At 38.2% G+C, this 14333-nt stretch overlaps 1 protein-coding gene across 1 annotated transcript in view; it reads left to right on the top strand.

The window, feature by feature from the left end:
* Positions 1-5882: 5882 nt before the first annotated feature.
* SQLE (squalene epoxidase) overlaps positions 5883-14333 on the top strand; it is a 767303-nt gene continuing 758852 nt past the window's right edge. Inside the window, exon 1 of the mRNA XM_049765619.1 lies at positions 5883-6103. Within this exon, the coding sequence (XP_049621576.1) occupies positions 5883-6103 (221 nt within the window). The remainder of the gene's footprint in view (positions 6104-14333) is intronic.

Genomic DNA, 14333 nt, shown 5'->3' on the forward strand with positions numbered 1-14333 from the left:
AAAATGGTACATATACGAGGTACTGAAAGAATTTAACAAGGAAAAAAAAAAAACTAACCCCATCAAAAAATGGGGAGAAGAAATGGATACTTCCTCAAAGAAGAAATATGAATGGCCAAAAGACACATGAAAAAATATTCCATATCATTAATAATCAGGGAGATGTGAATCAAAACAACAATGAGGTACCATCTCACACCACAGAGACTGGCACAGATCACAAAGAACAAGAACAACCAAAACTGTATAGGAAGGAACTCTTAATCACTGCTGGTAGGAAAGCTGTTTAGTTCAGCCTTTCTGATAAACAATATGGATATTCCTCAAAAAACTAGAAATTGAGCTCACATATGATCCAGCTATACCACTTCTAGGGATATACCCTAGGAACACAAAAATAATGCCCTCTGTACTCCTATGTTTGCTGCAGCACTATTTACAATCGCAAACAATCCAGGTGCCTGACAACAGATGAGTGAATAAAGAAACTGTGGTATATATACATAATGGAATACTATGCAGCTGTTAGGAAAAAATGAACAATCCAGGTGCCTGACAACATGAGTGGATAAAGAAACTGTAGTATATACACAATGAAATACTATGCAGCTGTTAGGAGAAACGAAGTCATGAAATTTGCCTACACATGGATGGACATGGAGACTATCATGCTGAATGAAATGAGTCAGAAGGAGAGAAATAGACAGAGAATAGTCTCACTCATCTATGGGATTTAAGAAAAAAGACAGTCTGGTAATAATACCCAGAGACAATAGAGATGTGGACCAGTCCATGATATGAAGCTTTCCACTAAGAGTGATGAGCACAGTTAGAGAAATAACTGCAGTAGCAACTACCATTATAATGATAATGTGAGTGAGAGAGAGAGACAAGAGACAGAGACAGAGAGACAGAGAGAGAGACAGAGAGAGAGAGAGAGACAGAGAGAGAAATAGAATGCCTGATCTGAAGACTGGGCTGGAGTAGGAGAGGAGGGAGGGAAGTGGGGGACATTGATGGCAGGAAAGTTACACTGGTGAAGTATGGTGTACATTCAATGACTCATAGCCAACTACGAACATTTTTGTAACCATAGTTCTTAAATTAAAAAAAATTTTAAAGAAGAGAAAATGATACCAGAACTTTTCCCTAGCCCTCCCTTCCTCCTCATCAGCAAATAGGTCAAGAGTGTATGCTGAGTGTAGGCACTGTGCTGTGTGCAGAGAGGACTGAGCCAATTGGCCTGAGAATTAGCTCTTTTGTCTAAGTACAAATCAGTTCTTTTGTGGGTCATTAGGATAGGAGATGTTCTCCTTACCCCAACTGACACCACCTTCTACACTTAAAATTTTTAGTTCATGTATTTACCTAGAATCAAGAGAACTCAAAAATAATGACTTCAATTGTACCTAGAAGAATATTTTCTTTATGCAATTGGTTTTATTCTAAGAGTTTTAATTCTGGATTTAAGCTTTTATTGAGAGCACTTTTAACAATCTATTTATAGAAATTACTATATGTTTTACTGATACTCTATACTGTCGCCTTATTAAATCCCGACATTTACTCATTTATGCTGTACACTTAGCTTGGAAAAAAACTCAGGTGAATCACTTAAAATTCTTTAATATAAAAAATTCTCATCTAAAAAAAGAGATGTCATTGGTTTATCATTTAAGTCAATGCTTATAAAATATTCCAACACTCATATTGAATTCTGTAGAAATCTCTATAGATTTACACTTCACGGCCATTTCAAAGTTGGAATTCTGTAAATATAAAATATATTTGGGAGAGAGATCAAAGCTGTTAGGATCAGCAGGAATTATATTTAAGCCATACATCTAGGTCCAGCCCTATTAGTGTTCCGACTAACCATGATACACTGGGAATTCCTGATACTGTGTAGAACTTGGTCTTACTGACATTCTGTAGTGAGTTCTGTCATGAATCATAAGCAAAACTAATTTCCAAACACAAGTAATTACTTAGAAATTATATCCTAGACACTTGTCAAATAGTTAATTATTCTTGAACATCAACTTCTACTCTTCAAAATAATGGTCAAAGTCTGCTACTTAATCTAAATTAAGGAGTAGAAATTAGGAACTGGATTCAGTTAAAATAGAAAACAAGGAGCTGGATCAATAGTACAGAATTTGCCTTGCCTGCAGCTGACCTGGGTTCAAGCCCTGGGCATACCATATGGTCCCCAGGACACATCAGGAATAATTCCTACATGCAGAGCCAGATGTACACCCTGCATACTGCCAGACCAAAGCCCTAAATGAATGAATGAATGAATTAAACAAGATAGGAAAGAAATGGAGTGTTTGGCCTCAATTTTAGTAAAAATATTTCCCACCTTATGGACAAATAAATATGAAATTACCCACTCATTATCAGAAGTACAGGATTACTCTTTTATTTGTGTACTTTATGAAAATGAGAAAATAAGAACATGAGTATGTTCTTTATTCATCATCAAAAATGGAGCCTGGTCTACATGATTTTAATCTTCACATTGTATGCTAGATTTTTCTCCTTGTTGATTATTCCCTAATAACCAGAATGCCCTGTCTTTACTGAGAACTGAAAAAAAAGGAGTTTTTGTGACATTAGTTACATTTTCAGTGAGTATATTTGCATAAACTGGCTCATTCTTGCTGAAAAAAAAAAACACACACAAATGCCAATTATATTGTAGTCAAAAGCACTCTGAGTTGGAAAATATGTTTAATACATTGTAAGTAAATGTAAGTACGTATATCTTACAAAACTATATGTAGAGGATGATGTAAAGAGAAAATGCATATGCATGTATAAAATCACTGTAAGAACATGCCAAACTGTTTTATAATAATTAACTTAAAGAGCATTTCCTGTTCTTTTTGGTTTTTCTCCCCAAATATATAAGCATTTATTATCTTAACGTAAATTTTTAATATGAATTTAAATGTATATTCAATGTAACATTTTAATAAAGAGATTCATTTTAAAATGTTGATTGTCTTCAGTATTCGAGGCAGTAGGCATATGGTAGAAATAAGAAAACCTGAGATTTGTATCAGTTACTTTCAAGATTTTGTTAAGGTTTGGGATTTCTTTTTTTTTTAGGTTTGCTATTCTTTTTTTTTTTTTTTTTTGGTTTTTTTTTGGGTCACACCTGGCGGTGCTCAGGGGTTACTCCTGGCTGTCTGCTCAGAAATAGCTCCTGGCACGCACGGGGGACCATATGGGACACCGGGATTCGAACCAACCACCTTTGGTCCTGGATCAGCTGCTTGCAAAGCAAACACCGCTGTGCTATCTCTCCGGGCCCTGCTATTCTTTTAAGACTTGCAATAATTGCAAGTTCTCAGCCAACTTGGCTAATCTGAGATTGTGAGAGTCTGGAGTTGCAGTGCTGCTCAGATTTTACAGTGTCAAGGACCAACAGAGATATCTCATCAGTGTCTGAGTGTCTCAGGGTTACATCCTCAGGTGCTCAGGGGCCGGTGTGGCAGCAAATATCAAACCCAGGACAGGCACTGATACTAATAGTAACCCTTGACTTATCTCCCTGTTCCCTCAAGGTATTGTTTATCTCCAAATTTGAGCTTTTCAAAAAGTGTACCGGGTAGGGAATGTATGTAATAAAGGAATTCCAAGGGAAAGTACAGGTATATGTCGGCTGCCTTGTTGGAAAATAAAACATGATTTTAGGATAAATTTGGAGGTAGGGAAATATAATTTTTTTTGGATTGTTGTATTATAATGACAATGCAACTCTGACAAACCAATACACGTTGTTCAAATCCACAATTCAAATAGGCCAAAAGTTGAAAATGTTTCTAAGTAAAGTTCATCAGTTGGTTTGATAGCAAGAGGTGTCCATACTGACAGATCTTCAGAAGTATTTTAAACACTTTCAGATCAGATGGCATCATAAGAAATGTGTGAGAAAAAGTGATAAGCGAAGATAATTTTGGAAACAACTCTGTCTGGGGTTCTATACATAGGTTATCACTTATGGTCCATCCTCTGTAAAAAAAAATATTAAGAAGAATCATGTTCTAGTCCTAATTTTGTAGAACTAATTCTAAAAATATTAGTTTAAGTTTGTTTTTTTTTAATTTAAAAACAGAAGGTCAATTTTCCAAGAACTTGTCATGGTCCTTATGTGTATTCTTAAATAATTTAAATGTATTCATTTGACAAATTTCTTCATCTAACAAATAATTTTTCTGAGAGCATAAATCTGTGAGTGGTTTTATTTGTTGGATTTTAGATTATTTTTAATATGTATTTGAGTCTTTTCCTTTAAATTGAGCAAAAAAAATGAATAGCAGGAATAACAAACAACATTTGGAACAGAATATCCAGTCTGTCTCTAGACATTGAAACATTTTGTACCTTTAATGTTCTTTCCTTAAAAGACACATAAATGAAAATTACCAAATGGACCATTCATTAGACAGGTGAACTATTAATCTCCATTCCAGGTGTTATTGTCAGCACTAAGGACACAAAAACACACTATCAGATAATGTAATCTCAGCTCTAATGAAGCATAGTCTGCAATATAGGACATTCATCAAATAATTATACATGTAGATCATTATAGACTAATTGATTAAACAGGATGAAAATATAGGACAGAGAATCACATTTCAGAGTAGACCCATCTTTGTCATGAAGGCTTCCTGGGGAAGCAGAGGCTGAGGGAGATAATAGGTGAGGAGAAAAAGAGCAAAGGAAGAGGAGCATTGTAGACAGAAATGATAGTATGACAAATGCTCTGAAGTGGAAGCAAACAGGACACCTGGAGGGGCCTGAAAGAGGATGGATAGCATAGAGACAGAGTTTCCTGAGATGGAGCTGAAAAATTCATGAAGAGTATAACCTTGAACGTTTGGATCTTGATTTTGGAAGTAAGGAATAGTGATGGACTTTTAAGCAGTGGAGAGGGGTGATTAAATGTTTCATTCCACGTGAAGAACAGTGAGGAGGTGCTGTGGTCCCCCTCAGAAGAAAGGATGCTTTCTCTCGGTAATGGCAGCAGAGGAGAGACTACAGGGTGATCTAATGGAAATTTGGGAACAAGTGCTAATTCTGCTTTTTATTGCTGTGTGACCTGAGGCCAAGTACTTTCATATCTATGGGATCATGAGACACTACAAATACATACATACATACGTACACACACAAAGTACTTTCATATTTATGGGATCATGAGACACTACAAATACATACATACACACATACATACATACATACACACACACAGAATGCAGTGAAAAGTTTGTGATCTATTCTAGTGAAAAGATAATCAGGTAATGGACATGAAGAATAAATAGTTTGAAAGGATGGAATAAATTTAGTCATATTTTGAGGAACTTTGAAAGCTATGTCAAAAAGATTGGACTTCATGTAGCAGAAAATAGGGTTGTCTGGCAGGATTAAAGAGACAAGTGGGGGCCAGAGAGATAGCACTATGGTTGGGTAGGGCATTTGCTTTGCATACAGCCAACCCAGGATGGACCTGGGTTCGATTCCCAGAAGCTCATATGGTAACCTGACACTGCTAGGAGCAATTTCTGAGCACAGAGCCAAGAGTAACCCCCGAGCACTAAAGGGTGTGGCGAGAGAGAGAGAGAGAGAGAGAGAGAGAGAGAGAGAGAGAGAGAGAGAGAGAGAGAGAGAGAGAGAGAGAAAATAAGAGAGAGACAGAGACAGAGAGACAAGAGGTAAGAATAAGTGTGTATATTGGGGAAGCTTTTTACCTACAGTCCAGGAAGATGGATGGGATATGATACAGGGTCAAGAAGACATCTCTGTAAAAAAAAAAGGGCCAAATCCCAGTAGAAAATGAGCCTATTTCTGGATCTTAGCTCTGGGGTATGGAGAGGAAGAACCCAATTCAGGACATTGGTGAGGTCCTCAGCGCTCTCAGAGAACAGAGAAGTTTGAAATCCATCGGGAAAGTTCACAACCTCTCCAAGTCTCAATTTCTTCGTTTAATAAAAATGATTTGTTACCTACTTCTCAAGAGAAAAAAAAGATCGAAGATAACGGATGCCAAGAATCTAGAAAGTGTCTGGCACAAAGCCTGCCCTCAAAGGTAAGCAACTACATCACAGTTGTCATTCCAATGTGTCAAATAAACAGTAAATAGAACCTAGTGGTATACAGGAAGTAAGGAATGAGCACTGGACCTTTGTTTCCAAAATGTCTAGCACTGACCTAAGAACTTTTTTGATCAATTTGATGTAGTGATTGCTTACATCAAATTTGTGAACTAGAACACAAATATATAGTTTTTCAGTTCAGCAGGTCTGAAGTTTAACACATATCTCCTAAGCTAAAATCAAGATTTAAGCAGGTATTTAAGCCTTTCTACAGGCTCTCAGGGAGAACAGTAGACTTGTCTATTTAGCTTGTTGGCTAGACCCTCAAAACCAGCCACATTATATCCATCTCTGACTTTCTTCAGGAGTCTGTAGACAAGAATTCTTGCTCATAAGGAAACACATTATCCCACTGTAACCATCCAGATCATCCAAGATAAAATCTTCCTATCAAAGTCCTTAACTTTATTCCATCCATAAGCATCCTCTTGTCTTGTAATGCCACAACCACTGATCTAGGGATATAATTCAGAGGTTGAGCGCACATTTTCTGTGAATGAGGCCCTGGGTTCAATCATCAGATCTGCCAAAACAGGAAACAAACTGAAACAAAGCAACCCAGTCATCTGGATATTAGGATGTGAATTCATTTATGCACTTATTATTTATTAATTTGTTCATTTTTGCAGAGGAGTGAATTATTCTGTCTACCAAGCACTTCACCCAGGCATTAAAATTCTCACAAGCTAGAAGTCATTTCAGCACAGCTTTGAAAGTTGGTGGGATAACAATAGTGTCTGAAAGAAGGCGATTCCATAGACAGTTTTTGTTTTGTTCTTTTATTTTTTTAAATTTTCTCTTTTGCTTCTGGAACAAGATGTCTTTGCTGCTAAGTCTTGCAATTGCTTATTGTCTCAGAAATAAGAAAAGAATCTACCCATCTTTCCTGCACTCATTTAAATCCTCTCAAGAACAGATGAGGAAAGTTCTGTGAGGTTTAAGAAAGCATTTTGCTCATGACTCTCCTATCTCCACCCCCTTACTCTCAGACATTACCAAATAGACTTCTTAAATTCAGCTTCTTTTATGTTTTCCTTCACACAAAAGTATTTCCTCCAAATCAAAAGAAAACCGTTTCTGCTCTTCCTAGTTTATAAAGGACAATTTGACAAAAGAGCTCTCTTGTTTTTCTGAATTGTGATTGTGGAAAGAACTGAATTTTGGAAAGTAAGAGGAGGGCATTGAAGCCTGGGCAAAGACACATGCTGTATGACCTCTAGCAAATTATTCAGCAACTCTTTTTTTTTTGGGGGGGGGGGTCACACTCGGCAGTGCTCAGGGGTTACTCCTGGCTCTACACTCAGAAATCACTCCTGGCAGGCTCAGAGGACCATATGTGATGCTGGGATTTGAACCATCATCCTTCTGCATGCAAGGCAAACACCCTATCTCCATGCTATCTCTCCGACCCCCTATTCAGAAACTCTTAACCGAACTTTCTGATATATAAAATGCAGATAATATCCATAGCAAGTATAGAATTATCTGTGTTAGGCATGTGTGGCAGAGGGTAATGGTTCTCAACTGGAGATATGACGTATCCAGCACACCTCTTGTATAGCATAGTTTGCAAATTAATGACCACAAACAAGTAATGTTTGTGATTGATTACAAATATATATATATTTATGTACAAACATATATTTATCTTCTCACAAATACTTCCAGTTGCCATATTTATAGTCAGGGACAGAAAAATGCTAAACTCAAAGTGCATTTCTATTAGTTTCTATTGGCTTGAGGCTGTGTGTACCAAGTTTAGAGGGTAGAGTTTACCCCAAAAAATCTCATTAAGGAAAGTACACTTACCTCACAAACCTTTTGTGTTTTTTTCTCTCTCATCTTCATCCTGCCTGAATTATATATGTGGTGACTGGAGCTCTACCTGTTATCTTGTACCATGAGGTAATCTTGACAATGGACGCAACCACAAGAAAAAATGGGGCAGAAATAGAAAGGGCTTATCCTGGCATCACTAAACTAATCCTTGACGGACTATTTCTGTATTTTTCTCACATGAAAGCAAAATAAACTTGTAAAATTTCAAATTCAAAGTTATTTTCAAATGATCACTATAGTTTTTGTTGTCAGAGATAGTTATGCAAACCCTAATTGGTACATAGAAGTATTTCTTACCTAAACAGAAGAGGAGTCAGTTTCTTCCAGTACATTGTGAGTCACTTCCTCTCATATCAGCAACATATCAGGTGTCACTGGGCCCTTTGTGAAGACATGTCACCTTCCATCAAAGTTTCATATAGTTAGTCACCATGTGCCAGTATTCTTGTAATTCCAGGAATCAGTGTCAGTACTAGACATCACTTTATAAATGTGGATCTGCAGCTATGCCAGTCCTAGGGAATATACCCTAGGAACACAAAAATACAGTACAAAAATCCCCTCCTCACACCAATATTCATTGCAGCACTATTTACAAAAGCCAGACTCTGGAAACAACCAAGATGCCCTTAAACAGATGAATGGCTAAAGAAACTGGAACATCTATACAATGGAATATTATGCAGCTGTCAGGAGAGATGAAGTCATGAAATTTTCCTATACATGGATGTACATAGAATCTATTATGCTGAGTGAAATAAGTCAGAGGGAAACAGATAGACGCAGAATAGTCTCACTTATCTATGGGTTTTAAGAAAAATGAAAGACATTTTTGCAATAATTCTCAGAGACAAAAGAGATGAGGGCTGGAAGGTGCAGCTCATGACATGAAGCTCACCACAAAGAGTGATGAGTGCTTTTAGAGAAATAAATACATTGAGAACTATCATAACAATGTGAATGAATTAGGGAAGTAGGAAGCCTGTCTAGAGTACAGGCGAGGGTGGGGTGGGGAGGAAGCAGATCTGGGACATTGGTGATGGGAATGTTGCACTGGTGAAGGATGGTTTCTTTGCATGACTGAAATCCAACTACAATCATATTTGTAATCAGGTGTTTAAATAAAGTTATTAAAAATGTGGATCTGCTCAAGCTTGAACTCTGACCTTGCACCAGCAATGCCAGTGTCCTACCACTCACTCATCTATGTCCTTTGAGAGCTCATTTTGCCCAAAGAGCACCCTAATTGGTGTAAGGTGGTGTCTCATTGTGGTTTTGATTTATATTTTGCTAAATGATAGTAATAGCATTCCATTGTGTTGTGACTTAAGAGAAATGCCTATTCAAGGCCTGTGTTCATTGAATTTTCATATATTCCAGATATTATTATCACATGTAATTTGTAAATATTTCTCTTTCAATGAATTGAATTTTTACACTGTTGATAGTGTACTTCAGGACTGACTTTTGTTTTTGTGTTTTGTTTGTTTTGGGGCCACACCAGCAGTGTTCAAGGGTTACTCCTAGCTCTGCACTCAGAAATTATTCCTGGCATGTTCTGGGGACCATGTGGGATGCTGGGGATTGAACCCAGATTCGTTCCGGGTCAGCTGTATGCCCTACCACTGTGCTATCAATTTGGCCCCCAGGAACTGACTTTAAAAAAAATTTACTATGACCATTGTGAATTACAAGTTCTTTATAATTGTATTTCAGGCATATCGTGACAGTGAATTAAGGCCATTTCCACCACCAGTGTTGACCTTCTTTCACCAAAGTTTCCAGTGGGCATCCCATACTTCTGCCCTAGCCCCCCTCCCCAACCTACCAATGGTCCATATTATTGTTTAGATTGTTATAGTTTGAGTCTTCTTTGGCTTGAGTATTTAATTTTGACCTTTTTATTTTTCCACTAATGCACCTGAGACCCTCAGGTCTCTGGACCCCATCACTTTTATTTCTTTACTAAATTTGTAGAAAGATGCAGAAATATAAAGTAAAAGGAAATAATTCTTCCCAAGGTTCTATGAAAAAGGTGGGAACCCCTATCGAAAAGATACAAATGAAAAAATTTTTTTTAATTTTTTTCTTTTTTATTGTTTTTTTTTAATTACATACATGATTGTGTTTGGGTCTCAGTCATGTAAAGAACACCACCCATCACCAGTGCAACATTCCCATCACCAATGTCCCAAGTCTCCCTCCTCCCCACCCGACCCCCGCCTGTACTCTAGACAGGCTCTCCATTTTCCTCATACATTCTCGTTATTAGGACAGTTCAAAATGTAGTTATTTCCCTAACTAAACTCATCACTCTTTGTGGTGAGCTTCCTGAGGTGAGCTGGAACTTCCAGCTCTTTTCTCTTTTGTGTCTGAAAATTATTATTACAAGGGTGTCTTTCATTTTTCTTAAAACCCATAGATGAGTGAGACCATTCTGCGTTTTTCTCTCTCTTTCTGACTTATTTCACTCAGCATAATAGATTCCGTGTACATCCATGTATAGGAAAATTTCATGACTTCATCTCTCCTGACAGCTGATTAATATTCCATTGTGTATATGTACCACAGTTTCTTTAGCCATTCGTCTGTTGAAGGGCATCTTGGTTGTTTCCAGAGTCTTGCTATGGTAAATAGTGCTGCAATGAATATAGGTGTAAGGAAGGGGTTTTTGTATTGTATTTTTGTGTTCCTAGGGTATATTCCTAGGAGTGGTATAACTGGATCGTATGGGAGCTCGATTTCCAGTTTTTGGAGGAATCTCCATATCGCTTTCCATAAAGGTTGAACTAGACGGCATTCCCACCAGCAGTGGATAAGAGTTCCTTTCTCTCCACATCCCCGCCAACACTGTTTATTCTCATTCTTTGTGATGTGTGCCATTCTCTGGGGTGTGAGGTGGTATCTCATCGTTGTTTTGATTTGCATCTCCCTGATGATTAGTGATGTGGAACATTTTTTCATGTGTCTTTTGGCCATGTGTATTTCTTCTTTGTCAAAGTGTCTGTTCATTTCTTCTCCCCATTTTTGATGGGGTTAGATGTTTTTTTCTTGTAAAGTTCTGTCAGTGCCTTGTATATTTTGGAGATTAGCCCCTTATCTGATGACAACAGGCGGGGAAAATCCACGAAAGTACACCGGCCCAGTGGGGCCCAACTGTGAAAATATTTTTTAAAATGGGGGAGACCGGAGAGATAGCATGGAGTTAGGGTGTTTGCCTTTAATGCAGAAGGACGGTGGTTCGAATCCCGGCATCCCATAGGGCCCCCCAAGCCTGCCAGGAGCGATTTCTGAGCGTCGAGCCAGGAGTAACCCAGGTATGATCCAAAGAAACTAAAACAAACAAAACAAAATAAAATTAGGAGGTGGAAAATTTGTGTTTGTTTGTTTGTTTATTTGCATAAGCACAGAAAACACTGTGGAAAGTTAGAAAGGAAATAGCCTTGGCCTAAAAAAAACAAAACCAGGATGTCTCTGCCCATAAAGCATCCTGTCATAATACCATTTACAAGCTCCAGGCATACTAATAGTACAACCTCAATGTCTTTCTTCATGATTCCAGGAAAGGTTCTACTCAATTGTAGTTTTTGCAGTCAGGCTTCTGTAATTAGAGATCTTGGTTTTTGCAGATCCTGTGTCAAAGACAGGGTGTCATGAACATCTTCTGATTTCATTCATCTTTAGGTGGTAAGGCAGGGAAACCTCTACTAGAATTTATCTACTAGAATTTCCTACTAAGCAGATTAAAAAGAGGGATGGGTAAAGTTACCTCTACATATGGAAATATACACTAGGAATTGTAACTATTAAGGAAATGCATTTACATAAATATACAAAGGAAATATAGGTATCCCCTTTAAATCTTTTGAGATAGTCTGGGTGGGGGGAAGGATAAAATCCAAAACACAGTTTCATCCTGTGCCAGGGTCTTGTGGAGTCTGAAAAATGGTTCTCAGAAGTCAGGGATCAAGTATTGTCCTTGAGCTGAGGGTCTCTCCGAAACCGAATCAGTAAGCAAGTCTACAATGAGGGGAGGTGGGAGAAAAGGGGTGCAAAGGATGAGTCAGTAGGAGCAGTGGCAGCAACTTCTTCCTGGGTGGGCTGGGGGTCTGTTCTTTCACATTGGGAACCAGCTGGCAATTTGCTGGGGCAGGGGGAAGGTTCCAGTTCCTGAGGAGTTAAGAACTGAGGGTAAAGAGGATTAAACAGGAAGAGATAACAGATCAGGATTGAGAAGATGAGAGGATAGAAGTGGGTTTGTAAGGTGATAGGCAGGGAAGGGGGGGGGGAGTTATATCTAACAGGGACTATATACAACATAGACAGGCATTATGTAAATACAGATTAGACAGACAGAGGAATCAACCACATACATTCACATATACATAGTTAGACATACATTGAATATCAATTCATAGTTGCAGTTGAAGAACTGACCCTTATGGAATGGGTCAGGGCACTTAAAAACTGTACCTTAGGGGCCAGAGTGGTGGCACTAGCAGTAAGGCATCTGCCTTGTTGGCACTAGCCTAGGCCGGACAGTGGTTCGATCCCCTGGCATCCCATATGGTCCCCCAAGCCAGGAGTGATTTCTGAGTGCATAGCCAGGAATGTCCCTGAGTGTCACTGGGTGTGGCCCAAAACTACAAACCAAAACAAGCACTATACCTTAAATATTACTCTGAAAGACTCATAATTCACTTTGTTTACGATACATTTAAAAAAAGAAAAAGAAACAGGAAGGAAACAAAAGAAAAGAAACGCAAAGAAAAGCTGTTTTGATGATATGGACCATCCGTAGCACATTAATTAATGCGGCTGGCTCAAGGGGAAAAAGCGAACTATGAGAGTCCAACACTGATTTCTATCTGGAAGAAATTTATCCAGTCATATTTAAATAGTCAAAAAGTCACGAGACCAAATTCTGAGGAGAGGAGAACCACATCCCTTCATGTGCCTCACAGTTGAAAAGAAACAGATGTTGGTGACTAATGCTAATGTTTTTCACATGTAGCAACTACTTCCAGTTTATGGTTTAAAAGTAGCAGGGCTTCATAGTTTATTACAAAGAAGCTCTTTTTTTTTAAATTCTCTCTTTATTCTCAACTGAATGGTTATTATATTTTAATATACTGAATATAGATGATCTCCTCCCAGTTTCCAGCATATAACAATCTTTGTGATGTTTGTGAAGATTTAATGAAATTGCTTGCTAACTGCAAGCCAACTGATGTCAAGTTATAATACACTGATGTCATTTTAAAATAACCATTAAGGGAGCGGAGTGGTGGTGCAGCGGTAGGGCATTTCCCTTGCATGCAGCTGACCTAGGACGAACTGCGGTTTGATCCCCCAGTGTCCCATATGGTCCCTCAAGCCAGGAGCAATTTCTGAGTGCAGAGCCAGGAGTAGCCCCTGAGTGTCACCGGGTGTGGCCCTTAATCCCCCCTCAAAAAGAAATGAGCATTAAAAGAACACAACACAATTCATCCTCCTGCTCAGAGCTTCCTTTCCCTCAGTGCATTTTGTTTGTATTTCTCCTGCAATTCAGAAGTATTTTTCTGCCTCTAGCCTGAGTATACCTATCACTATGTCCTATACGCCTCTGCAAACTGGTTTTCCTTAATCAAATTAATTTATAGTAAGAAATATGATTACAATGATAATTATGTTCCCTAAATCTGAACTCTCTTAATATACTTTTATTCCCTCACTTAGCCTCTAGGGGCTTTAAAATAGAACTCACCATCATTTTCCCTCCATCATAAGGGTAGGAGCAGATATGTGGGAAAAGGTCGAGACCATGGGGCATGGGTTGACCAATAATAGATTAAGATAAAGGCCTTTGCAGTCTCAGAGAGATAGTACAGTCAATAAGGTGCTTTACTTGCATTCAACAGGTCCAAGTTCAAGGATTTGGTACCTGCACAACATATGTTTCCTTGAGCCCATCTAAAATGATCCCTGAGCACAGAGCCAGCCAGGCATGGCCCAAAACCAAAACAAACAACAAAATATTAAGTCCTTTGAAATGTGTTAATGGACAAAACAAGTGGCACAGCTGTTAGTCTTTATCCTATCTCCTGATTCCTTCCTGGAAAGTAGATGTGATGTTCAGAAATACAACAGTCATCTCTCCACATGGGTCTGAATACAGGGCCAATAATAACACATCAAGATAGATAAAAAAAAAAAAACTTAATTCTTCCTTGGTTTCCTCTAGACTCCTTCTACATGGGGAAAAAACACACTCCATTTTTTGTGACTTGTAGTCAACAGTAATCCTAACTCGTTCAGAATAAAATGACATGACTCTCCCAAATC

This window comes from Suncus etruscus, chromosome 19, assembly GCF_024139225.1.
Source record: "Suncus etruscus isolate mSunEtr1 chromosome 19, mSunEtr1.pri.cur, whole genome shotgun sequence".
Classification (NCBI taxonomy): Eukaryota; Metazoa; Chordata; class Mammalia; order Eulipotyphla; family Soricidae; genus Suncus; species Suncus etruscus.